At 32.2% G+C, this 27,681-nt stretch overlaps 1 protein-coding gene across 4 annotated transcripts in view; it reads left to right on the top strand.

Annotated features, from left to right (window-relative positions):
* The window catches only part of LOC139523928 (ATP-binding cassette sub-family G member 4-like), a 37,999-nt gene extending 21,376 nt beyond the window's left edge, over positions 1-16,623 (top strand). For 2 of the 4 annotated variants that reach the window (XM_071318354.1, XM_071318352.1), the window contains 6 exons: positions 5,819-5,911; positions 6,759-6,927; positions 7,885-7,985; positions 8,295-8,450; positions 12,053-12,171; positions 13,191-16,623. In XM_071318354.1, the coding sequence (XP_071174455.1) occupies positions 5,819-5,911; positions 6,759-6,927; positions 7,885-7,985; positions 8,295-8,450; positions 12,053-12,171; positions 13,191-13,422 (870 nt within the window). In that variant the 3' untranslated portion in view covers positions 13,423-16,623. Of the gene's footprint in view, positions 1-5,815; positions 5,912-6,758; positions 6,928-7,884; positions 7,986-8,294; positions 8,451-12,052; positions 12,172-13,190 lie in introns of all 4 variants that reach the window. The other 2 variants (XM_071318351.1, XM_071318353.1) reach the window with 1 other exon arrangement.
* Positions 16,624-27,681: the final 11,058 nt, after the last annotated feature.

The raw sequence follows: 27,681 nt of genomic DNA, 5'->3' as shown, positions 1-27,681 counted from the left end.
GAAAAATGGTTGCCTTCCATGGCACAAATTTTAACGAGAAAACCAAACCACTTTATATCTTAGAATTGTATTGTATGAATTCTAGTTACTGTGGATTCATTTATTGTAATGGTACCAATTTGAGAGGAAGGAGGAAAAATTGAATATGTGGATATTTTTATTTCATGGTTTTGCCAAAGTCTTCATACAATCCTACAGAAAATTTGTTATTTTTTATAACATTTATATTCAGGGTTCACCTTTACCCACAAAATCCACAAACATTGGTATCCAATGATTGATAAAGGATAAAGTCTATTCTATAAGACATGTCTGAAGTGGAAACAGATTTCACTGAGTTTTACCAATTTATTGGTTGTTAATTGATTGATTAAGAAAATGTCAAATACAAAAAGAAGTACAAATGCATAGTTATAGTACATGTAATAGTAAAAATATTAATAAATGGTATAATTTTATTTGTAAATACTTAATGTATAGATTGATACCTGCAGTTATACATTTGAATCAGGTGTTGTTCTTTTATCACTTTTTAGCTCACCTGGCCCAAAGGGCCAAGTGCGCTTTTCTCATCACTTGGTGTCTGGCGTCGGCTTTAACTTTTACAAAAATCTTCTCCTCTGAAACTACTGGGCCAAATTAAACCAAACTTGGCCACAATCATCATTGGGGTATCTAGTTTAAAAAATGTGTGGCGTGACCCCGCCAACCAACCAAGATGGCCGCCATGGCTAAAGATAGAACATGGGTAAAATGCAGTTTTTGGCTTATAACTCAAAAACCAAAGTAATTAGAGCAAATCTGACATGGGTAAAATTGTTTATCAGGTGAAGATCTATCTGCCCTGAAATTTTCAGATGAATCGGACATCCCTTTGTTGGGTTGCTGCCCTTGAATTGGTAATTTTAAGGAAATTTTGCTGTTTTTGGTTATTATCTTGAATATTATGATAGATAAAGATAAACTGTAAACAGCAATAATGTTCAGCAAAGTAAGATTTACAAATAAGTCAACATGACCGAAATGGTCAGTTGACCCCTTTAGGAGTTATTGCCCTTTATAGTCAATTTTTGACCATTTTTCTTAAATCTTAGTAATCTATTACAAAATCTTCTCCTCTGAAACTACTTGACTAAATTAATACAAACTTGGCCACAATCATCTTTGGGGTATCTAGTTTAAAAAATGTGTGGCGTGACCTGGCCAACCAACCAAGATGGCCGCCATGGCTAAAAATAGAACATAGAGGTGAAATGTAGATTTTTGCTTATATCTCTGAAACCAAAGCATTTAGAACAAATCTGACAAGGTGTAAAATTGGTCATCAAGTGGAAATCTATCTGCTATGAAACTCTCAAATGAATCAGACAACCAGTTGTTGGGTTGCTGCCCCGAAATAAGTAATTTGAAGGAAATTTTGCAGATTTTGGTTATTATCTTGAATATTATTATAGAGAGAGATAAACTGTAAACAGCAATTATGTTCAGTAAAGTAAGATCTACAAATAAGTCAACATGACCAAAATTATCAGTTGACCCCTTAAGAAGTAATTGCCCTTTATAGTCAATTTTGACCAATTTTTCGTAAATTTTTGTAATCTTTTACAAAAATCTTCTTCTCTGAAACTACTGGGCCAAATTTAACCAAACTTGGCCACAATCATTATTTGGGTATCTAGTTTTAAAAATGTGTGGCGTGACCCGGCCAACTAACCACGATGGCCGCCATGGCTAAAAATAGAACATAGAGGTGTAATGTTGATTTTGGCTTATATCTCTCAAACCAAAGCATTTAGAGCAAATCTGACATTAATAAAATTGTTCATCAGGTCAAGATCTAGCTGCCCTGAAATTTTCAGACAAATCGGACAACCTGTTGTTTGGTTGCTGCCCCCGAATTAGTAATTTTAAGGAAATTTTGCAGATTTTGGTTATTATCTTGAATATTATTAGCTCACCTGGCCCGAAGCTTTTCCCATCACTTTGCGTCTGTCGTCCGTCGTCCTGCGTCCGTCGTCGTCCTGCGTCCGTCGTCGTCCTGCGTCCGTCGTCGTCCTGCGTCGTCGTCCTGCGTCAGTCGTCGTTAACTTTTACAAAAATCTTCTCCTCTGAAACTACTAAGCCAAATTTAATCAAACTTGGCCACAATCATCATTGGGGTATCTAGTTTAAAAAATGTGTCCGGTGACCCCGCCAACTAACCAAGATGGCCGCCATGGCTAAAAATAGAACATAGGGGTAAAATGCAGTTTTTGGCTTATAACTCAAAAACCAAAGCATTTAGAGAAAATCTGACATGGGGTAAAATTGTTAATCAGGTCAAGATCTATCTGCTCAGAAATTTTCAGATGAATCGGACAACCCGTTGATGGGTTGCTGCCCCTGAATTGGTAATTTTATGGAAATTTTGCTGTTTTTGGTTATTATCTTGAATATTATTATAGATAGAGATAAACAGCAATAATGTTCAGCAAAGTAAGATTTACAAATAAGTCAACATGACCGAAATGGTCAGTTGACCCCTTAAGGAGTTATTGCCCTTTATAGTCAATTTTTAACCATTTTTCGTAAATCTTAGTAATCTTTTACAAAAATCTTCTCCTCTGAAACTACTGGGCTAAATTAATCCAAACTTGGCCACAATCATCTTTGGGGTATGTAGTTTAAAAAATGTGTCCGGTGACCCGGCCATCCAACCAAGATGGCTGCCACGGCAAAATATAGGACATAGGGGTAAAATGCAGTTTTTGGCTTATAACTCAAAAATCAAAGCATTTAGAGCAAATCTGACGGAGTGAAATTGTTTATCATGTCAAGATCTATCTACCCTGAAATTTTCAGAATGATCCGACAACCGGTTGTTTGGTTGCTGCCCCATAATTGGTAATTTTAAGAAAATTTTGACGTTTTTTGTTATTATCTTGAATATTATGATAGATAGAGATAAACTGTAAACAGCAATAATGTACAGCAAAGTAAGACCTAAAGATAAGTCAAACATGACAAAAATGGTCAGTTGACCCCCTAAGGAGTTATTGTCCTTTATGGTCAATTTTTAACAATTTTCATAAAATTTGTAAATTTTTACTAACATTTTCCACTGAAACTACTGGGCCAAGATCATTATAGATAGAGATAATTGTAAGGAGCAAGAATGTTCAGTAAAGTAAGATGTACAAACACATCACCATCACCTAAACACAATTTTGTCATGAATCCATCTGCTTCCTTTGTTTAATATTCACATATACCAAGGTGAGCGACACAGGCTCTTTAGAGCCTCTAGTTTTAGATAGAGATCAACTGTAAACAGCAATTATGTTCAGCAAAATAAGATCTACAAATAAGTCAACATGACCAAAATTGTCAATTGACCCCTTAAGGAGTTATTGCCCTTTATAGTCAATTGTTAAAAAATTTCATAAATTTTTGTTACTTTTTGTAAATTTTTAGGAAATATTTTCCACTGTAATTACTAAGCCAAGTTCATTATAGATAGAGATAATTGTAGCAACAAGAATGTTCAATAAAGAAATATCTACAAAAACAGCACCATCACCAAAACACCATTTTGTCATGAATTTATCTGTGTCCATTGTTTATATGCACCTAGACCAAGGTGAGCGACACAGGCTCTTGAGAGCCTCTAGTTTGATAGGCTGATAAATTGCTTCTCAGATTTAAAAGTTTTATTGTAGGAAGAATTTGTTTTATTGAATGACTTTATTGATCTATCTGTTATTAAATGCATACTGTTGAAATCACTCTTAAATTTCTTTAGGTTTTATATGTCTTCAGTTGAGAAATAATATGACTTGATAGAATAACATTAAAAAATGATTAAAAAAAAACCATGTCATGTACATATACTCTTTAAATGTTTAGGTTACAGAGTGGAAATAAATGCTGCTTTGCAAATGCTTGTTAGCAATTCACATTCTGCTAAATAAAGTGTTGCTAGTTCACTATGGTAGTTAGATATAGGAAGATGTGGTGTGAGTGCCAATGAGACAACTCTCCATACAAATAACAATTTAAAAAGTAAACCATTATAGGTTAAAGTACAGCCTTCAACACAGAGCCTTGGCTCACACCGAACAACAAGCTATAAAGGGCCCCAAAATTACTAGTGTAAAACCATTCAAACGGGAAAACCAACGGTCTAATATTTGTTATAAACATGTCTTTCTTTATCATGAAAAAAATGTTTGAAATTGTAACTGTTCTCTCATGGTTCTAGAAGCACAAGGGTTGTTCCTTTAAAACATACAAGGGATCCATATAAGACACATGGAAATTTCAACTATGGGGACTTGTCAAGTACAGATAATTCTGAATTTGCCTTTATGGTTGGTGATATTAAAATTGCCTTCTCTTGTTACTGCATACCAGTAGAAAAATAGAAGCCTAGTCCAACATGTTGAAGAGGAGATCATCAATTTTAATTACCATACTTCAATCGGTTACTCTGCTTGCCTATATGTCCCTGTGCCTTGTATAAAGGAATATAGTATTGAGGTAGGAACCATGTACTCTACTGAGTTATCTCACATTTGGCCATAAGATATTTATTATTGCAGTGCTAATTAATGGTTAAATTATACTGATATTATGCTGTTTGTACCCATCAGATTTGGAGTTCTCTTGGACTTGTTCTCTTAGTTAGAAACTTTTGATTTTTCTCAGTGTTCTAGATACAATGTAATTGATATTTATCGAGAAGTTTAAGTTATAAGGGCAATTTTTTGGGCAATCTTTTAAGCAATCTGTAGACTTATACCATTGACTCAGGGCCATGCCCTCACGTCAACCGTTTTATTCTAAACATCGAGAAACATCTCAGATTCTTGAGATTGTCTTGCTTTAAATGGTATAAAAAACAAAAGGATTGAATTTAAACAACTGTCCTATAATGTTCTTCTTATAATCTTCATGTGTGGATATTTCCCTTGACTTGTATGCATGTTTTTAACAACATGGAAAATCAGAATTAAGCAGTATTTATATTTAGTGTTTTTATAAATTTAGAAACACGTCACAGGGAATTCCCCAGTTCTGATAACATGGGAGAGTTCTCTGAATTCTGATCGATAAATCTATTTCTGTCATATAAGAACTGAAGTGGAGTTTTCATATATGTCACCGTTATGAAACTGATATTTGATATTGTACTTCCATAAAGAAATGGAGGTCGTTTAATTAACATTTAATAAACGTCCTTGCTACAAATCACAAGTCTAGGGTTTGTTTATGTAATTATGCGCATGCGTATAGTTTTCTTGACTTGAAGGGGTATCAGATTAAATGGTTGCTCTGGATTCCCAACTCCATTGATTAACTTGAAACTCACAAGATCCTTTCTTTGTCTGTCACTTCAAGTTGTCTCCCTTCCGACAATAAGTACATTGTTCATACACTTGTATTGAGGATTGGCTATTTTTAAAGTTGAATAACTATTCAGATTTCGTAAATTACATTTAACGAGTATTTTACACGTGCAGTTGAATTATTTTTGAAAATAATACTAATGCATGTATCAATGAAAAAAGTAAAATCACAAAAATACTGAACTTCGAGGAAAATCAATTCGGAAAATCCACAATCACATGGCAATCGTATCCCTCAGAGCAATCTGCCCTTTTATTAATCACATACCCTTAAAATAACTGTCCATATAACTTTATATTAAAAAAAAATATACCGGTAATGTAAAGTCAAACAAATTACAACATGAAATCAGACTATAAAATGTTAAATTAAGGATGTGAATTATAATGATTTATACAGCTATGATTTTTAACTTTTATTATTTTAGCAGTACCAGAATGACCAGAATAGCTTTGCTACCAGTAGCTTTACACAATTCCACATACTATTTGTCCGTACATTTAAATCCATAATGAGAGATGCAGTAAGTAGTATTTACAAGTGTATTTTTCTTTCTTTTTTTTTCCATTGAAATTTTTGCAATAAAACTTTTTATACGACAGCAAACAAATTTTGTGGTTATATATTGGTATCACTTTTTTTTCGGTGGCGTTATCCGAAGACTGTTGGTTTCCAGTCAATAACTTAAGTATAAGTAAATAGAAATCTATGAAATTTAAACACAAGGTTTATAACCACAAAAGGAAGTTTGGATTGATTTGGGGGTAATGGTCCTAAAAGTTAAGGAAATGGTGCAAAAAGAGGCCCAAAAAGGCATTTTTCTATTTTCCAGACAACAACTTGTGTTTAAGTGTATGGATCTTTATAAAATTAAACCACAAGTTTCCATACCACAAAGGGATGGTTAGGATTGGCTTTGGGGAATTTGGCTCAAACCGTTTATGAATTAGGGGAAAAAAACAGCGAAAGACTGGGGTTTCCTGGATAATGGAAATTTTAAAGCAGTGTAAGGGAGGTAATCCAAAAACAAAATTGTACAATGTTGTACAATGTTGGATTACCTCCTTTACACTGCTTTTAAATTATTTATTTAAGACTTTTATGATGTATTTAAATGGGTAATTACGGTTGTATATGTATGAGATTGCAACAGATGTTCATGGAATTTTTATTTCTTAGTTCCCTATTGTTTGGATCAAGTAATGGCATGAACAAAACTAAAGTTGAAATTTTACCTCAAATTCAATGTATATAGGATATATTCTTTTCTTTAAAAAAAAAAATCAACACATATAATACAAACTCTTAAGACAATGCACAAAGTAGAAGCAAGGTACCAATAAATATAACTTTTTCCCTTTTCTTTACAGACGTTAACGAGATTACGATTAATTTCTCACTTAACTGTCGGAATCCTGATTGGTCTGTTGTATCTGGGGATAGGCAATGAGGCAACCAAAGTGATAAACAATACAAGCTTCCTCTTCTTTTGTATACTGTTCCTGATGTTTACAGCACTTATGCCAACAGTCATGACGTGTGAGTTATCTTTTCTTGAAAATTCAACCAAAATATCAGGCCTATCATATCTTTTATCAGAAGCAAGAGCTTGGAATGATCAGAATGTAAGGAATCATATTCAAATCACAACTTTAGAGTTAAAACTTGTATTTGCTGCTACTCTGCAATGAATAAGAAGCAAAGATTGATTGAATTACATTTGTACTAGAACCTGCTTATAACATTCCTGATGCATTTACCTAGTTAGGTTAAGCAATAATGAATAGGATAATCACATACATTTTCCTGCTATCAACAGATGTAAACAGATGTGAGCAGAGAAAATTTAATTATTGGATGTTATCTTAGTTTAGACATGTACATATACTCTGTTATGTGTATTAACCTATACTCTTATATGTTGCAGGTTTAACCATTAACATGTACTCTGTTCAGTATAAACTCTAATTGCTAATGTGCTGTTATATAATGTACCTTAGAGGAGGGTGTGTGCATTAAGTGTTACTCTTGTTCGTCTATATGAACGTCCAAAAGTTGGTTTCCTTTCTCTAATTTTAGTTTGCTTCAGTCAAATGTTATGAAACTTGTACAAAATGCTTATTACCACAAAACACAGATCAAGTTTGAATTTTGGGAGCATCACTTTCACCGTTCTAGAGTAATGCCTCTTTATAAAAGAAAAAAAAAATGCTTATTTTTTTGTTTCAGTTCCCTCACTTTAGTTTGTCCTAACCAAACATTATGAAATCTTTACACAATAGTTATTACAAAAAAACTCTGATCAAGTACAAATTTGGGCTGCGTCACTTTTATCTTTCTTGAGATATGTCCCTTTATAATGTTGTATGCAAGGGGGGGCATCATCTGTGTCCATTGGAGCACATTCTCCATTTATTTTGCTATCAGTAATTTAATTGCAAATGAGATGTGTTTTAAAAAAAAATTGTTTACATATTTGTTGTATATTATTTACAGTTCCATTAGAAATGGCAGTTTTTGTGAGGGAACATTTAAATTATTGGTACAGTGTAAAAGCCTACTATCTGGCTAAAACATTTGCTGACATGCCATTCCAGGTAGGTTATTGATGTAAAATTGTACATTGTATTGATTATCACAAAGGATGTATTGAATTAAGATTTGAGTAAAATGTACAATGAAAATATATTAATATTGCATCTCTTTAAAATGAAATGAAAATTACTGTCTGAATTCCGTGATATGGACAAGTTTTCTATATTTAAAGCCTATATTAATGTATTAATGTATTACAGCTAATTCTGCAATAAAATATATGCAGGCTGTAAATAGACGATAAGAATAATGTCCTTCCGATTATTTAATGTCTTCATCATAAGATTTTTTCGTAAAACTTTATATTACAGATAATTTTTCCATTGATATATGGCAGTATAGTATATTGGATGACATCACAACCAGATAACTTTATGCGATTTGTCATGTTTATGACACTAGCAGTACAGACCTCACTTGTGGCTCAGTCTTTGGGACTCATTATTGGGGCAGCTACATCACTGCAGGTAAACTGTGTTAAATTTTCTAAATTTTCATTGATGTGGATATTTTGGTTAATATATATATGAATATTTAAAGTTTTTAGTCAAGGTAGTTTTTGATGAAGTTGTGGTCGTATATTGGTATCACGGTGGCGTCGTCGCCGTCATCGGAAGTCATTTGGTTTTAGGCACTTCTAACTTTAGTAAAAGTAAATAGAAAGCTATGAAAGGAGTAGGTTCAGTAAGACCCCTTTTTGGCCCCAAAATATAGCAGTTTTACAAAGTTTTTAAAATGTAAACTTTTAGTTATTTATTAGACAGTAGAATGCTTCTGCTACATATATATGGGCTGTTTTTGACATAACAATGCACATATATCGGGTACTAGCACCATAAAGTCATGCTAATTTACTGAAATCTTCACAATTCTAGCATTTTAGTTAAATTGTAGACAGTTTTGAGGTAAAACGAAAGTGGTCGCATTCGTGTTCATCCTTAATATTGAAATGTAAGTTGTATTTTATGATAATACATAATATATATAAAGGTTGAGGATGAACACGGATGCGGCCACTTTCGTTTTTGACAAAAACCATCTGAAAAGTGACATTTTTCGGCATATTTGGTAGATTTTTCATATATGAGCTTTAATCAGATCGTTTTTAATTACTAAATCAGTTAAAATCTTTCACATAAACTAATAGACCACTTTCGAGTTCATCCGTCACCGGCAAAAACTCGTCAATTATATGCGCCTTTATGACGTCATTTACCAGATAGAGGGGGTCGCCTGTATCCCTGCACTATTTACGTTCACCAAGCGTCTTAGTGATCCTCATTGTGCAGGATAAACTAGAAATAATGGTTGTTCTGTAGGTACATTATGACAATTCCCTAATAACAGCAATGCTGATTGTCAATTTTGAGAATTCAATTTGCCGAATAATTCATACAATATAGAATTATAGTTTTCCAACCACTCGCTCAACATTGGAATGGAAGTGACGACACCCCTAAACGCACAAATGACGTTCACTTAAACCAGAGTTTTTGACGGAAATTGATTCAAATGAAATAGACACTTAAGTGTTTAAAAAGTGGTCAAAATCTTTCGTCAGATGAACCTGAAATTTGAGGCCAAAATCGGTCCTTACCGGACCTACTCATTTAAACACATGACCATAAAAGGAAGGTTGGGATTGATTTTGGGTGTTTTGGTCCCAACAGTTTAGGAATTAGGGGCCAAAAAGGGCCCAAATAAGCATGTTTCTTGGTTTTCGTACAATTACTTAAGAATTTGTAAACAGAAATGTATGAAATTTTAACCTAAGGTCTATGACCACAAAAGGAAGGTTGGGATTGATTTTGGGAGTTTGAGTCCCAACAGTTTAGGAATTAGGGGCCAAAAACAGATCCAAAATAAGCTTTTTTCTTGGTTTTTGCACAATAACTTTAGTATAAGTTAATAGAAATCTATGAAATTTTAACACAAGGTTTATGACCACAAAGGGAAGGTTTGGATAGATTTTGGGAGTATTGGTCCCAACGAATTAGGGGTCAAAAGGGTCCAAAATTAAACTTTGTTTGATTTCATTAAAAAATGAATTATTGGGGTTCTTTCAAATGCCAAATCTAACCGTGTATTCAGATTCTTAATTTTTGGTCCTGTTTTCAAATTGGTCTACATTAGGTCCAAAGGGTCCAAAATTAAACTTAGCTTGATTTTAACAAAAAATGAATTCCTGGGGTTCATTGATATGCTGTATCTAAACATGTACTTAGATTTTTATAGACCGCAAAAATTAAAAAAATTTTGGTCGTATATTGGTATGGCGTTGTAGTCTGCGTCGTCGTCAGCGTCATCGTCGTCCGAATACTTTTTAATTTTCGCACTCTAACATTTTAGGTATTAGGGGCCAAAAAGGGCCGAAATAAGCATTTTCTTGGTTTTCGCACTCTAACTTTAGTATAAGTAAATAGACATCACTGAAATTTAAACACAAGGTTTATGACCACAAAAGGAAGGTTGGGATTGATTTTGGGAGTTGAGGTCCCAACAGTTTAGGAATTAGGGGCCAAAAACAGGTCCAAAATAAGCATTTTTCTTGGTTTTTGCACAATAACTTTAGTATAAGTTAATAGAAATCTATGAAATTTTAACACAAGGTTTATGACCACAACAGGAATGTTGGGATTGATTTTGGGAGTTGAGGTCCCAACAGTTCAGGAATAAGGGGCCCAAAGGGTCCAAATTTGAACTTTGTTTGATTTCATCAAAAACTGAATAATTGGGGTTCTTTGATATGCCGAATCTAACTATGTATGTAGATTCTTTATTTTTTATGTCCCGTTTTCAAATTGGTCAACATTAAGGTCCAAAGGGTCCAAAATTAAACTTAGTTTGATTTTAACAAAAATTGAATCCTTGGGGTTCTTTAATATGCTGAATCTTAAAATGTACTTAGTTTTTTTATTATTGGCCCAGTTTTCAAGTTGGTCTAAATTGGGGTCCAAAATTAAACTTTGTTTGATTTCATCAAAAATTGAATAATTGGGGTTCTTTGATATGCCAAATCTAACTGTGTATGTAAATTCTTAATTTTTGGTCCTGTTTTCAAATTGGTCTACATTAAAGTCCAAAGGGTCCAAAATTAAACTAAGTTTGATTTTAATAAAAATTGAATTCTTGGGCTTTTTTGATATGCTGAATCCAAACATGTACTTAGATTTTTGATTATGGGCCCAGTTTTCAAGTTGGTTCAAATCAGGATCAAAATTATTATATTAAGTATTGTGCAATTACAAGAAATTTTCAATTGCACAGTATTCAGCAATAGCAAGAAATCTTCAATTGCACAGTATTGTGCAATAGCAAGAAATCTTCAATTGCACAGTTATCGTTCTTGAAAGATTGAAAAATGGCTTTTCCAGTCGTGTCCGTGCATTTACTCATGAACCATTCAACCGAAGCTTTTCAAATTTTAATATGTTGATACTGATGAAAAAATGGAGGTCAAATTTGATATTGACGATTTTCACTTTCACCGTTCATCAGTTATGGTTCTTGTGATATTGGCAGGATACAAATAAATGTTAATAAATCCGGTTTGCTGTCGTTGTGACAGCCTCTTGTTAATATTTGGGCCCGGTTATCAAATTGATCCACATTGAGGTGTAAAGGGTCTAAAATTGAACATTATTTGATTTCATCAAAAATTGGAATTCTTGGGGTTCTATGATATGCTGAATCTAACCATGTATTTAGATTATGGACCATAATAGGTAAATGTCCAATTTAAAATTTTTAAGTTTCTAAGTTTAAATTCTTAGACCACATTCATTCTGTGTCAGAAACCTATGTTGTGTCAACTATTTAATCACAATCCAAATTCAGAGCTGTGTCAAGCTTAAATGTTGTGTCCATACTTTCCGCAACTGTTCAGGGTTCGACCTCTGCAGTTGTATAAAGCTGCGCCCTGCTGAGCATCTGTTTTTTTTACATGATCTATTAAATTTCTGTCCAGTTATCTGCTGGATTAATATTTGTGTAGATTCTTTATACTAAGGCTTACATCTTTGTATTTCTTCTGTTTTATTATTCAGTGGATACTTTTCATAAATTTCAGGTAGCAGTATATTTGGGACCAGTAACAGCTATTCCTGTTTTGTTATTCAGTGGATTTTTTGTAAATTTCCAGACCATGCCTGTTTATCTACAATGGTTATCATATATATCTTATTTAAGGTATGAATAAGCATCTTTAGAATGTATGACCTCGGTTAGCATCTACAACAACAATTGGTCATACCTAATCTCCTTATTTATATCTAAGGATAACCAGTATGTTTTATAGACCGAGAAAGATTCATAGAAGTTTTATTTTTGCTTTTTACTACAGTAATATAAGAGTTTCAACTGCAAAAGTCCAAGTGCTTGTAAACTATTTTGCCCACTATTCATTTAAGATTTGAAATAAAATCAATGCAAAGATCTTAAAAATCATAAATTTCATATAAATAAACCTTCTCCTATAAGGCTATAATACAGTTAAGACAAACAACATGATACTTAATAGACAACTACGAAAAAATACCTACCCTAAGACAAATTACACAAATATTGTTGTGTTGTTTAAGTCTTATGATATGAATTAAAATGTTAAATACGATAGATGTCAATGAGACTGCAGCTTAGCAACACTAAAAAACTAATGTCATCTTTACTTCAGTACAGCAATAAACAAATATCTTTACAATATGTCAATTCTTTTACGATCATAAGTCTAACAAAAATGAGTTCTTTGAAAACTATAAAACTTTTAATAAAAATATTGAATTCCTAAAGAACAAAACAAAAAAAAAGATATAACTAAAGACAACCACTGACTTCCTGATTGAGGATGAATGAACATGTGGGTGAGTTATACAAGTTTTTATGAGGACTCAACACTAACCCCTTTAATCATCTTCAGTAGAATAACAAAATGCTTAATGAAAACAAAAATTTGGTACAAATAAAAGTCGGTACTCAACAATATAAAACATAACAATCGCCTTTGAAATCGGTATAGAAGCAATTACTTCAGAAAGACACCTTTCCTTTGAAACTGGTGTTAGTTTATAAAAAAAACTCATGAAATAGATTTGTCATTCTTTAAATTATTATGCTAATATAATCTTCTCCTTATGCTAAAAAAATATTGTATACATTTTGTTTTCAAATATGTTTTCATAAAATTAAAATTTAAACATTTGACTTTACAGATACTCATTTGAAGGTATACTTCATGCTATATATGGATTTGATCGTAAGAATTTAGACTGTTCTGAGGACCATATATTGAAATGTCAGTTCAATGAACCAAAAGACATCCTAGAACAATGGGATGTGGAAAATGTATTCTTTGTGGATTTCATTGTTCTATGTGCATTTTTTGTGTTATTGAGAGTCGGCTGTTATTTTGTATTGAGATGGAGAGTTAAGTCAGAGAGATAAACATCGATGGAATATTATTATAAGATGACAGGGCAAAGAAAATCTAAGTCAATATTTATATAAAATACTGGTAATGTTTATCTTGTCAAGATTTTATTAGGATTTAGGCACACTTACCACATGCAGACCACATGCAGACTTGATATACACACTAACTTTGGTTTTTATATATACACATACTTTTCATATTTCTTGAAGAAAAAGAACACCATTCATTTGTATTTGATGTGTCTCCAGTTCTTAAAGTATTATATCAAAGTTTTTAAATGAAGGTCTTGCTTATATTCACTACAAATATAGTTAAATTTTCAATAAATAAATAAGCTATTCACAAAATTTACCAGCACATCTATTTTAATAGAAATAGATAGTATTGTGTAAAAATTAAGATTGTTTGTTTTAAGAAAAATCAGGTACTCACTTAATCAATACATACTGCAAATTTCTTGATGAATTATTTTATAATCCCAATTAACAAAGAATATCATGTATTTCATATAAAATTACATGAAAAAATAAATACATGTTTAGTTACAGTGAATCCACTTATTTTCATATGGCCCATAACTTTTGGGAATCAGACATTATAATTGAGTTGGGCAAAACTTGGCAATTTAGTACATGTACAAAAGAGCTGTTGATAAAAAGTTAATAATATATAATCCTCAACACTGCAAAAATTATAGAGAGCCATAATGGCTATTGAAAATTTGCTATGAAATGTCTTAGTTGTTGTGTAATATAGATTAGAAAAAAATACTTCATTTGTATTGAAAGGATGTATGAATTTATCATTTTCTGGAGGGAAGTGTGACATAAATTTGGTTATTTTCATTTATAGGAAAGAATATTTTAAAAATCTTTAAATCATGAATTATAAATGTGTATTTTCAATGTTTAAACAAAATGAGATTTGATAGTGTTTACTTGTAGAATATACATATTTTACATATAATTACAGAGTTATTTCCAAAATGTAAACATTCTTGCAATGGTGGTTCAAACAAAACCATAATTTATCATTTGTAACAAATATGAAATATATTTTTACTCTACAGTTCATCTGAAGAGTTTTGCCCATTCAGATTTCTGGCATTTTTGTCCATGTGGCATTCAATATGCTGTCTCACAAGCTTAGAATTCTGATCAGTTTCTGTATATCATAATTCCATACTGTTTTTCTATTTAAACCAACTTTCCTGTTTGAATTTCATACAATATATGAGATTATAAGGAGACCACTCAGACATGGTTTATTGACATGAATTTTTCATAGTTCACATTTGAAGTTTATTATTAAGTCAGTTGAAGAGTTTTAAGTTATTGGTTGTTGTAACTAACAAACACTGTCAAACTGGTTGTTTATTTGTTATTTTGTCAGTTTGTTCATGATTTGATTGGTTAGAAAAAACAAATTTCACTTTCAACAAGTAGTGAAAAAAGGTTTTGTTGTTTTCATAGATGAACAAGCAAGCTAAACTTCAATTTTCTAGGTACCCACTCAAGAGATATGCTGTAAATGTTTTACGTTGCAATCATATATATTACGTTGACCATGACCAATATGTGATAATGAATTGTTACTTACTTTTATTGATAAGAGGTATATTGTTTTGTTGTAAATATTTTTTTTGTTGTTGTACAAGATGGGCTTTTTTCATCATTACATAAATAGAGAGTGATGTGGGAATTTGTTTGCAAAAAGATAATCAATATAATCAAATATTTAAACAAATTAAGGCACTGATTTTCGTCAATAAGCTGTATACTAAACATTTTCATTTCACCCTGTAATTGCATAGTTTGTTGAATGCATTGTTTCTAAGCATGCATTACTCTTGAATAATGAGGTTAAAAGGTCTACGACTTAAAACAAAATTTAAAAATCCGGTTTCTTCATTTTTCTTTTTTAAAATATTTCTAATGAGGCAATCAATAAATGTTAAAAATTGTTTCATATTAACCTGTCCTGTACATGTTTTCTACTAAAATATATGAACCATACTTTGCAAAAATTGTCTACCAAAGGCTGCATTATCCTCAATTTTTTATGTATCTAATTGACTTAAGATACCCCACATATTAGCAGCCAGTTTCACAGTATATAGATATATATAATTAGCTGAACATATATACATATGTATATATTTAGAGTTGAAATCAAAATATGAGGAAAACATTTGGTATTACCTGGAAAAAAGATTGATAAGATTGTGTTGAAAATGGTGATGAAATGAAAAGTAAGGATTTGTTTGTATGAAATAAAAGCATTGTTTTGATTTTTATAGACAAAGTATTTACAGCATTAACTTGTTATATGTTAAACAATGTTCATGCAAGTGGTCAATTTTATTTAGATTTTATAAAAGATTTAAAAAAAAAAATGGGAAGCTATTGAAATAAAATTTGCACAAGTGAATAGCTTTATGTTGATTGAAACTGCATTAAACAAGCAAAAAGATTTGTTAAAGAACTTCAAGAATTAATCACTTGCAAGAAAACATGGTAAACACGAGCATGGTTTACATTGCAATATATTAATAATAAAGCAAACTACATATAGAGAATTTTTAATTATCTTTATTATAATTGGAGAAGAATTTTTTTAATTTGTTTGAAGATGTCCAACAAGAAAGTGCAATATTGTTAGTTTATTATATTTTTCAGTAGACTTGTTACCATGTATTTTTGCTTGTTTTCAAAATCATGTTAAAAGATATGGATTTTTAGTGTTATAAATATTTCTTTAATATATGACTCTACAGTTAATGTCTATTTTATAGCTTAGTAATGTTTCCCTCCTCCAGATATTTGTGATTTATTTATGGTGAATCTATTATTTTTGCAGAAATAAATTTTAGAAAGACATTTATTGATATAAATCTTCACGATATATAACTATGAATTTAAAATAAAACTTTATGTTTATAGCATTCTATTTTCATTTAAACAAAAAACAGTTAAAATTATTCACTTACTTGTTCTTTTGTTCTAGATCTCCTATCACATAAAAATTTGATTGCTATGTTTTACTATTTTAAGATGTTCTAGTTACATAAAACAGAACTTTCTTATTTCATTAGAACGTTTAAGATGTATATTATGTAGACAATTTGAGATTGTTAATGAAAAAAATCTTGTTATTACTTCATCTGTGATGTAATTTCAATTTCTTTAAATATTAATAAAGGTTTTAATTATTTTTAGTTTTTGTCTGACCTGATACAAATATTGCTTAAAGCTCAGACATAGGAATACTATTTCAGTATTTTGGATTTTGATGCTGTTAACTACTTTTTAAGGAATTTATTATTTCAGTAGTAAGAAGAGCTCGTTTATATGCGAGTACTCTCACATCTGTACTTAAGTACTTACGTGTCTTTTTGTTGTTGGGATGTACAAGTATAAGGCCACATCCACTCTGTGTTTTTGTTTGATGTATTTCTATTTGTATCTTCCTGATGAGTAAAACTTTTTCGACTGATTTTTATCGAGATTAGACTTTTGTCTCAGAAAACTCAACATAGGGATAGTGATCTGGCGGTGGAGTTGAATAACTTCTTAGAAGTTAAATATTTTAGAAGTTGGAAGTCCTGGATGCTTAATACTTTGTATAAAGATGCCTTAATTTAGGAATTTTATGTCTGTCACATGTCCATTGTTCTTGACTTCATTTCCATGGTTCAGTGATTACTTGAAAAAAAGTTAAGATTTTTTGTAATGTTAATCAGACAAGTTTCATTTGACATCAATCTCATTTCATGAGGGAGGTAGGACCTTTATCAGGACTCCGGGGTTGGATGTTTTTAAGCTCAGAATTTCAGGATTGATCATTTTGTGATCCAGGAAATTTTTTTTCAAATTTTGAGATGTTTGGATTTAAATTTCTTTGAAATCGAGACTTTGGGATTCCATGTTTTTAAGCCCAGGAATTTGGGATCAGGACCCCTCCTAACCCCCTTCTTTCATGTATCAGTGAAAAAGGGTTAGTTTTGGTGGTCAAATCTCAGATACTATAAGCAATAGGTTACTATATTTGTGGTATGGAAGGATTGTAAGGTGTACATGCCCAACTGGCAGGTGTCATCTGACCTTGACATCATTTTCATTGTTTAGTAGTTATAAAAAAGTTTTTGTGTTTTGGTCTATTTTTCTTATACTGTATGCAATAGGCCTTCTATATTTAGTGTATGGAATGAATGTAAGGTGTACATGTCCAACTGTCAGGTGTCATCTGACCTTGACCTCATTTTCTTGGTTCCGTGGTCAAGCAATTTATTCCATTTGTAAAGGGGTACACGATGCTTATTACAAAAAAGTTCAAAGTTGTGTAGCGTCACTTTTACAGTTCTTGGAGTTGTGTCCCTTTAAAAAATTATATGCAAGCAGGGGCATCATCTGTGTCCCATGGACACATTGCCTATTTATTAATATAAACAATCTTGTTATTTATATATACTGGTCTTACAGTGAGAGAAATTTGTTTGCACCAAAAATGAGTCTTTAGGGCCACAACATATTTGCACCATTAGTTTAAAAAAAAAAAACAAGTATCCTTAGAGCCTACAGTTTACGTAGTATAAGATTGCACCAATTCTTAGATAAAATTGGATTTCAAGTTTACACCAATTGAATGCTGTTTTTGGAGGAAAGAAACTGTCAACAATTGAAATGAAAGCAAGCGATTACACCCCTTGAATGTATCATCAGCAAATACATCTTATGTGTTCCAATAAAGAAGATTCAAATCAACAAATTACAATTAAATTGTCATCTTTTAATTCCACTTGTATTTTTTTTAGGTTTTTATTGGACCTACATATAGTTCTCTTTTTCCTGTGTATATAAGCATCAGGTGTGTATACAAAAAATCATATATGTTACTTAACAGATTCAAGTTTTGGTCCAATAACATTGCTCACTATACAAATCCTTGGTTGCATCAACTTGAAAATTAGTATAGGGTACATGCAAGTTAAGATTTGAATATTTATGCCAAATTAGGGTTTTACCAAGATTCAATCCAATTATATAACTATTTTGCATTGCCTGCATTTCTGATATGTCAGGTGCACCATTTCATAAATAGGGAGTGATCAGTTTTTAGCTCACCTGATCTGAAAGGTCAAGTGAGCTTTTCTCATCACTTGGAGTCCGTCGTCTGTCGTCGTCCGGCTTCCGTCGTCCGTAAACTTTTACAAATATCTTCTCCTCTGAAACTACTTGGGCAATGACCAAATCTAACCAAACATGGTCAAAATCATTATTAGGGTATCTAGTTTAAAAATTGTGTCTGGTGACCCGGCCAACCAACCAAGATGGCCGCCATGGCTAAAAATAGAACATAGGGGTAAAATGCATTTTTTGGCTTATTACTCAAAAACCAAAGCATTTAGAGCAAATCTGACAGGGGTATTATTGTTTATCAGGTCTGCTCTAAATTTTTCAGATGATTTGGACAGCCAGTTATTGGGTTGCTCTCCCGAAATTAGTAATTTGAAAGAAATTTTGCGTTTTTTTGTCATAACCTTGAATATTATTATAGATAGAGATACTGTAAACAGCAATAATTTACAGCAAAGTAAGACCTAAAAATAGATCAACATGACCAAAATGGTCAATTGACCTCTGAAGGAATTATTGCCCTTTATAGTCAATTTTTAACAATTTTCATAAAATTTGTAAATTTTTACTAACATTTTCCACTGAAACTACTGGGCCAATCATTATAGATAGAGATAATTGTAAGCAGCAAGAATGTTCAGTAAAGTAAGATCTACAAACACATCACCATCACCAAAACAAAATTTTGTCATGAATCCATCTGTGTCCTTTATTGAATTTTCACACAGACCAAGGTGAGCGACATATTTAAATATCGTTTACAAGGTGTAGGAATCTAACATCTGTTCCAAAAATATAAATGATGTCATTGTTAAATTCATTTTAAAGAATTTGAGTTATCTCCCTTTGTCTAGAATTGCTGTACAATCAATGCAATATTTTATTTTACTTCCACTGATAAATTGAAGCAATCTTTACTGTTCAGTGCTTACAAGCACTTTGATTAATAAGATTGGTCTGGTTTTCCTATTTATCTTAACATGGGAATGTAAAAGTGCAAGCAGGGCATGTTTTTTTCATGCTTTTTCATGGGGAGATTGTGTCTACACACTGGTTAGTGAAACAGCCTCTTGTGTTGCTGTGTTGAATAGTTTGAATCCATATATGCAATTTATGAGTATTTGAGTACTACCGGTAATTAATTTTGTTACCTCATTAATCATTCTATGATTCACTGCTGGATTGAAAGATATTTGCTTGCATCATGTCCAGAGTCCAATATTTCATGACTTTTCAGGAAGAGAATAAATTATTAGTTTCTTATATAAAAGGTAGGTTCTGCAAGAATGTGACCCCTTAGAAATTTGGGGCATTTTCTGTTGCTAAGTTTATTAATGTTGTTTGTTTAACTATGTTTTTGGGGAAAGACGGCTTCAAGCCGTCAATCCCCTATGGGGTTGACCAGAGTGACATTCCCTAACATCATTAAGGTCTTTCCTCTCCGCGAGGAAAGACCTTATTGTTTTTCTAATGTTTTTTTTTCTTTTTTTTCTTTTTTTTCTTCCAACATTTTTTTGACATGCCCGCCCCTTCTTTCTGTTAAAGTTACCAAGACCAAATATGGACCATTGATAGACCTCATCATGCAGTATTACCAAATGACCTTGTTAAGGATTTCATCATCTTCTTTAGAAGTTATCTCCCTTTTATTGTTTTTTTTCAACACAGCACCCCCTCATTTTTTTTAAAGATATTATGACATTATTTGGACAATAGGTAGATCTCATCATAATGTATTACCATATGAGGTTGAATAGGATTTCATTGTCCCCTATGGGAGTTATATCCCCTTGAAACAATTTCTTTCCTTTGCATTTTTCTCAAAAAGTATAAGAGATAGAATCGATTTGAAAACGGCAACATGTACAGGAGAAGATGGCAATGTTAATGAACATATACAATCATTTTATTATTAACCCTTATAAGGAGTTATTCCTCTTGAAAAATTGTGTACAGTTTAAGAAAAATTGTATTTCCAGAACCGGAAGTCGTAGAGACTTAGGACCTTCACCAATAATCTTTAATTAATGTGACCTTTAATATGCACCCAAGGTCAAAGGTCACCGAGTGCAATATAAAATTACGCTGCAATTTCAAGCTTGCATATTAGGAAAACGATAAGACTTTGCTGCATACATACAGCGTATAAAATGTTCCTCTCAACGAGCTCTACATTTTTTATAAGAAGCCCAAAAATGTCCGACCGTCTGTTCAAAAGTTACAACGGGATGATTCTTAAAAGTATAGTATTGTGTGTATATCTTTTTATAGGTAACAGATATCAACCCACTATAAACTGCAAAGATGATCAGTAATTCAAGACCTTCAATTTGAGGTCAATGTCAGGTCATGATGAAATTTCACCTTGACCTTCACATTATACTATGACCTTGACCTTGGGATATTTGAAAGGTCAAGTGGTCCTGAGTTGAATGGTGATAGTCCCGTGTCTCTACGACTTCCGGTTCTTAAGTTTGGTATTGCATCATATATTTGATGATTAATTGTGACCTTGGTGAACTTTGAAATTGTCCCAATTCTTTTTCTATAATGTTGTCCTTTAATTGTAGATCATTTACCATTTAACAGATTTGAGATATCTATTGTCGTTTTAGAGATAATGCAGTTTGAAATTTTTCGAGCGGAGGCATGTATTTCTGAATCAACAACAGCTAACCACTTAAAATGTTTAAGAAATTAAAGAGATTAACATAGTTATATGTTTAACCAAATACCAAAAACATTCCATTGAAAAAAACACCAAAAAAATCATTTTGAAATTTTCATGTTTTGCATTGACTTTGTAAGTTTCATAACTTCTATTTATACCATTGATATTGCATCATTTTTGGCACTTTGTCAAATGGGGTCATCTGATATATCAAATTGAAGGTCTCAATAAACTCTACTTAAAAATGAAAATTTTAACCCTCTTTTTCATCCCAGGTGGAAGGGTGGGGTCATTTAGTGCAGAAATTCAAATTTCTCAGATGGTAAGGTTGTCGCATATCAAATGAAAGAACATAAAGCGTACATTTCAAATTTCAAATTGACGTCCCCCAAAAATTGGTTGGATGGGGTCATTGAGTGCAAAAAAATAAATTTTCTTTTACGATAGGGTTGTTGTATATCAAATGAAAGGTCATGATGTGTACATTTGAAATATCAAATTCCCAACCTCCAATAATTGGTTGGATGGGGTTATTAAGTGCAAAAATCAAACTTTTTAGAACATGGCGTTGTCGCATATCAAATGAAAGCTCATCTACCCTGTGTTACATATATCATACTTCCGATCTCAAAAATGTAGGCGGATGAGGTCATTAAGTGTAAAAAGCGAAAAGTTTCAGAATGTGTGCTTGTCGTATATCAAACGAAAGGTCGTACAAAGAACATTACGAAAACATCACTTTTACAGGAAAGACCTTTCAATTGTTTTACAAACAATTGAGATACTAGTTCATTTTGTTTTTATAGTGTGGAAAACCCCCCAAAATCTTTAATACTGAGATTGATGAGAAGGAAACACACAAATGAATAGATTGACTTTAAACACTTTTCTACACATTTCCCTTCTGTTTCTAGCGAAATTATTGTATTTTGAGCTCTCTTTTACACTATTTACGTTTCTTTTACAATCCGGAAAAATCAGTATGAAAAGATATTCTAAATATATCCAACCTACATTATATTTTATAGGCACTGGCTACGGTTACATGGAAATGTAACAATAATAAAAAATATTATTGTTACATTGGAGACTAAATGCCAGAATGCATGGTTGGATAAGGACATGATTAATTACGAATGTAACAATAACCATTGAGGCTACGGTTACATAAAGCGTTATTGTTACATGACAAACAGCAATGCACGATGGGACTTCTAATATGTATGTACTAAATAATAAAAGTTGAAGATATTTATTTTGTATTTACAATACATACAATTATTACATGCAATTTCTTTAATTTTTATTTACAATGACAGTTTCTACATATCCATTTAGTGGTTTTTGGAGCATGTTTAAGTCCGACACATTTTTGATGAATCCACTCCAAGCAGCCATCACACACAAGTGGTGAACGTCTGTATTGCATACCGTGCAATTCCATTCTGCGATATTCCTTTTAGAAAATAAGGCAATCTTTAATGTTTGCCATGGTTCTGATGAGAAATACTTTTTTACTGTATGAAATTGGTGTCTTGATATTGTTTCAGTTTCGTTTCAAACGCATCCAAAGTTTTAAATCTTTCATCCAAAACAAAATTGGTAATAGGAATCTCTTCATCCATTGTTCAAAGTATAATGACAGTAATAAGAGTAGGTGTGCAGTTAAATACGTCAAAAAGTGAACACTTTTCTCAGCCCGAGTTCTCAACAAGTCAAGAAACCATTAAACTATATGTTTTGCCTTTGGCACTACTAATCTGAAGTAGTACCTTTCAGAATATCAAAACCATTTATACGTAAAACTATGTGTTGAACAATAATATTTATTATTTATCATTATAATTACAAGTATTATTTAGTACATACGAATGAATTAAGCAACACAACTATAGAAGATTTAAATTTAATAAATCTAGCGTACATTTCTGTTTTTCATGTAACAATAACACAATGTAACCGTAGCCTCAATTATTATTGTTACATTCGTAATTAATCGGTTCCTTACCAAACTTTGCATTCCGGCAATTAGTCTCCGATGTAACAATAATATTTTTGCTATTGTTACATTTCCATGTAACCGTAGCCAGTGCCTATCTTATAATGAGGTCATTGTTGGAATGCCACACTATGCAGAAGCAGGGATATCCTTCACTGGTTATTTAAATCATTCTCAGAGTTCCTGCATTAATTATAAATTTTTATTTGTTAAATTTAAACATAATTATGTTTGATGTAGATGATTCAAACATCAACATGCAATACTTTAATTTGTAGGTCAACAACTTTCAAAGTAAACAAAGTTCGTGGAGATACATGAGATTGGGGAGAGAAACAATTTTTTTCATTTTTTTCATTTTTCTGTAACATTCAGTTTTGTGAATCTTCCTTCAAATCAGGAGCACCTCAATTGATGAGTAATTATCCACTAAAATAAAACTAGAAAATGTGACATTTAGTATATGATTAGTAGTCTTCCATTAAAACTAAATTGTGTGTACCAACAAATAAATCATTGTAATGGTAAAAAATTAAATTAAAAAAAAATTGCATTTTATAGTTTAAACCTATTTAAAATGAAATTTACAAATATTTCAAAATGTAGGATCCGGAAACAAGCTTCACACAGTTTACATCAATCATATTATTTGTTATTAGTACCTGTATCCCTGTGATGAGAGTTGTAAAAAGTAAAATCACAAAAATACTGAACTTAGAGGAAAATCAATTCGGAAAGTCCATAATCACATGGCAAAATCAAATAACAAAACGCATCAAAAACGAATGGACAAGAACAGTCATATTCCTGACTTGGTACAGGCATTTTCAAATGTAGAAAATGGTGGATTAAACCTGATTTTATAGCGCTAACCCTCTCACTTTGATGACAGTCTTAGTAACTGGGAACTTTATCAATGGAAATTTAAAATTAAATGGATTTTTCAGTCCTAACTTTCTTAAGAAAAAAATTTAAAATCTTAGAGTACTGTCATAAAAAATGGAAAATGGCCTAGCCTGCAGTTCAGTGGTACACAATTAAGATTTCAGAAAACATTGTAGTTTTTGTTAAATGACAGAAATCAGTTGAATTTTACATAATTAACTATCAACTTTAATCGAATGTTTAGATTTAGAAGATGCAGATCTCTTGGTCCAAATTGAATCCCAAACTAAGGAAACAAAATTAGATTAAACAACAACAATTGACTTTAATATTGTCAACCTTTCTACATGTTCTAGCTGTTCTTTTTTTCATTTTTTTTTATATTAATACTATCAAAAGATACCCCCAACCCACCGCCCCCCCCCCCCCCCCCCCACCACCCCCCAAAAAAAGAGACAAGGGTCGTCTTTCCCCTCAGAGCTATTCAGCTCTTTGATTATACAGCAGATGAAGAGTTGAGTGATTTATATTACTAACTTTTATCTAATTTTATTGGATTTGTTATCTCATAAGCAACACGACGGGTGCCGCATGTGGAGCAGGATCTGCTTACCCTTCCGGAGCACCTGAGATCACCCCTAGTTTTTTGGTGGGGTTCGTGTTGTTTATTCTTTAGTTTTCTATGTTGTGTCGTGTGTGCTGTTGTTTGTTTGTCTTTTTCATTTTTAGCCATGGCGTTGTCAGTTTGTTTTAGATTTATGAGTTTGACTGTCCCTTTGGTATCTTTCGTCCCTCTTTTATCTAACATTATTGAATGCACCTTTTTTATTCTACAATAATTGGAAAAGGTGAGAGTTTGGAATATCAGGAGCAGAATAGCCCTCCGGAGCTACCACAAAAATGATTGAAAATGAATACTTGTGTGGAAATAAAATTCACATAGCCAACTCCAGTGTATCACATAGTCAGAGACAAAGAAAGATCCCACACAAACACATAAACCACAAATGACAAAAACATCAAGATATTAGGCCATTTGGGCAAGGCATATAAAAAACTCTAAAAACTTTTTAAACTGAAATTATCATCATACAGGTCTGTCATACACTTTTATGAATGTTGAATCACTCAACTATCCTGCAGCTTTTAATATTGTATCAATAGAACTAGCACACTGAAATGCTGCAGAGGAACTAGCTGATCTAGAACTATGTGGTTAATAAATTGTAATATCTTTGATATCTATACCAGCAAACTGCCAACAGCTTTTAAAAGTTCTAAAACATTCTTCTCATTGGCTTTAAATGTATAAATTTCCCTTTCACTGCAGAATGACAACCATCTTTTGCAATAAAATTGTTTTGCTGTTGGTTTCTTAGATGGTGCAATGATTTCTGAAACTTTTTTTGATAGTCCATAATTTTGCAACAGTTCCCTTATTTCAATTTTACTATGTGATATTCTATTGTTGGTTTTTGAGAATGTTAATGAAGATTTTTCTGGCTTTTTATCATAAACAAATCAGCAACAATCTGATGTAGTAGTTCTGGGTATTCCATAACCATGCAACTAACTTCAAGTCTGAATTGTCTTTGTCCATTTTTGCAATATCTTCCCAAATCAGACTGAAAGGAGGAAATCAGTAGCAATTTCTGTTAATCCATTTAACTGAAAATTCACATATGTACTGCTTTTATTTTTTAGCTCACCTGGCCCGAAGGGCCAAGTGAGCTTTTCTCATCACTTGGCGACCGGCGTCCGTGGTCGTCCGTCGTTATCCGTCGTCTGTCGTCGTTAACTTTTACAAAAATCTTCTCCTCTGAAACTACTGGGCCAAATTTAACTAAGCATGGCCAAAATCATTATTAGGGTATATAGTTTAAAAATTGTGTCCGGTGACATGGCCAACCAACCAAGATGACCGCCATGGCTAAAAATAGAACATAGGTAAAATGCAGTTTTTGGCTTATAATTCAAACCAAAGCATTGAGAGCAAATCTGACATGGTAAAATTGTTTATCAGGTCAAGATCTATCTGCCCTGAAATTTTGAGATGAATCAGACAACCGGTTGTTAGGTTGCTGCCACTGAATTGGTAATTTTAACGAAATTTTGCTGTTTTTGGTTATTATCTTGAATATTATTATAAATAGAGATAAACTGTAAACAGCAGAAATGTTCAGCAAAGTAAGATCTACAAATAAGTCAACAGGACCAAAATGGTTATTTGACCCCTTTAGGAGTTATTGCCCTTTATAGTCAATTTTTAACCATTTTTCGTAAATCTTAGTTTACTTTTACAAAAATCTTCTCCTCTAAAACTACTTGGCCAAATTTAACCAAACATGGCCAAAATCATTATTAGGGTATCTAGTTGAAAAATTGTGTCCGGTAACCCGACCAACCAACCAAGATGGCCGCCATGGCTGAAAATAGAACATAGGGGTAAAATGCAGATTTTGGCTTATAATTCAAAAACCAAAGCATTTAGAGCAAATCTGACAAGGGGTCAAATTGTTAATCAGGCCAACATCTATCTGCCCTGAAATTTTAAGATGAATCAGACAACCTGTTGTTAGGTTGCTGCCCTTGAATTGGTAATTTTTAGGAAATTTTGCTGTTTTTGGTTATTATCTTGAATATTATTACAGATAGAGATAAAATGTTCACAGCAAAAATGTTCAGCAAAGTAAGATTTACAAATAAGTCAACAGGACTAAATGGTCAGTTAAACCCTTTAGGAGTTATTGCCCTTTATAGTCAATTTTTAACCATTTTTCGTAAACCTTAGTTATCTTTTACAAAAATCTTCTCCTCTGAAACTACTCGGCCAAATTAATCCAAACTTGGCCAAAATCATCTTTGGGGTATGTAGTTTAAAAATGTGTCTTGTGACCAGGTCATCCAACCAAGATGGCCGCCACGGCTAAAAATAGAACATAGGGGTAAAATGCAGTTTTTGGCTTATAACTCAAAAATCAAAGCATTTAGAGCAAATCTGATTATGGAAAAATTCTTTATCAGGTTAAGATCTATCTGCCCTGAATTTTTCAGATGGATCAGACAACCGGTTGTTGGGTTGCTGTCCCTAAATTGGTAATTTTAAGGAAATTTTGCCGTTTTTTGTTACTATCTTGAATATTTTTATAGATAGAGATAAACTGTAAACAGCAATAATGTACAGCAAAGTAAGACCTAAAAATAAGTCAACATGACCAAAATGGTCAATTGACCCCCTAAGGAGTTATTGTCCTTTACAGTCAATTTTTAAGAATTTTCATAAAATTTGTAAATTTTTACTAACATTTTCCACTGAAACTACTGGGCCAAGTTCATTATAGATAGCGATAATTGTAAGCAGCAAGAATGTTCAGTAAAGTAAAATGTACAAACACATCACCATCACCAACACACAATTTTGTCATGAATCCATCTGGTGCTTTTGTTTAATATTCACATATACCAAGGTGAGCGACACATGCTCTTTAGAGCCTCTAGTTAACATACCAGTAACTATCAGTCAAATAAGAATAACAGAACAGAGTTCCAATGTCTCCTGTGTTGCACATATTTTATCTTA

Source organism: Mytilus edulis, chromosome 5, assembly GCF_963676685.1.
Source record: "Mytilus edulis chromosome 5, xbMytEdul2.2, whole genome shotgun sequence".
In the NCBI taxonomy this organism is placed as follows: Eukaryota; Metazoa; Mollusca; class Bivalvia; order Mytilida; family Mytilidae; genus Mytilus; species Mytilus edulis.
This window is presented reverse-complemented; position numbering and strand designations above follow the sequence as displayed.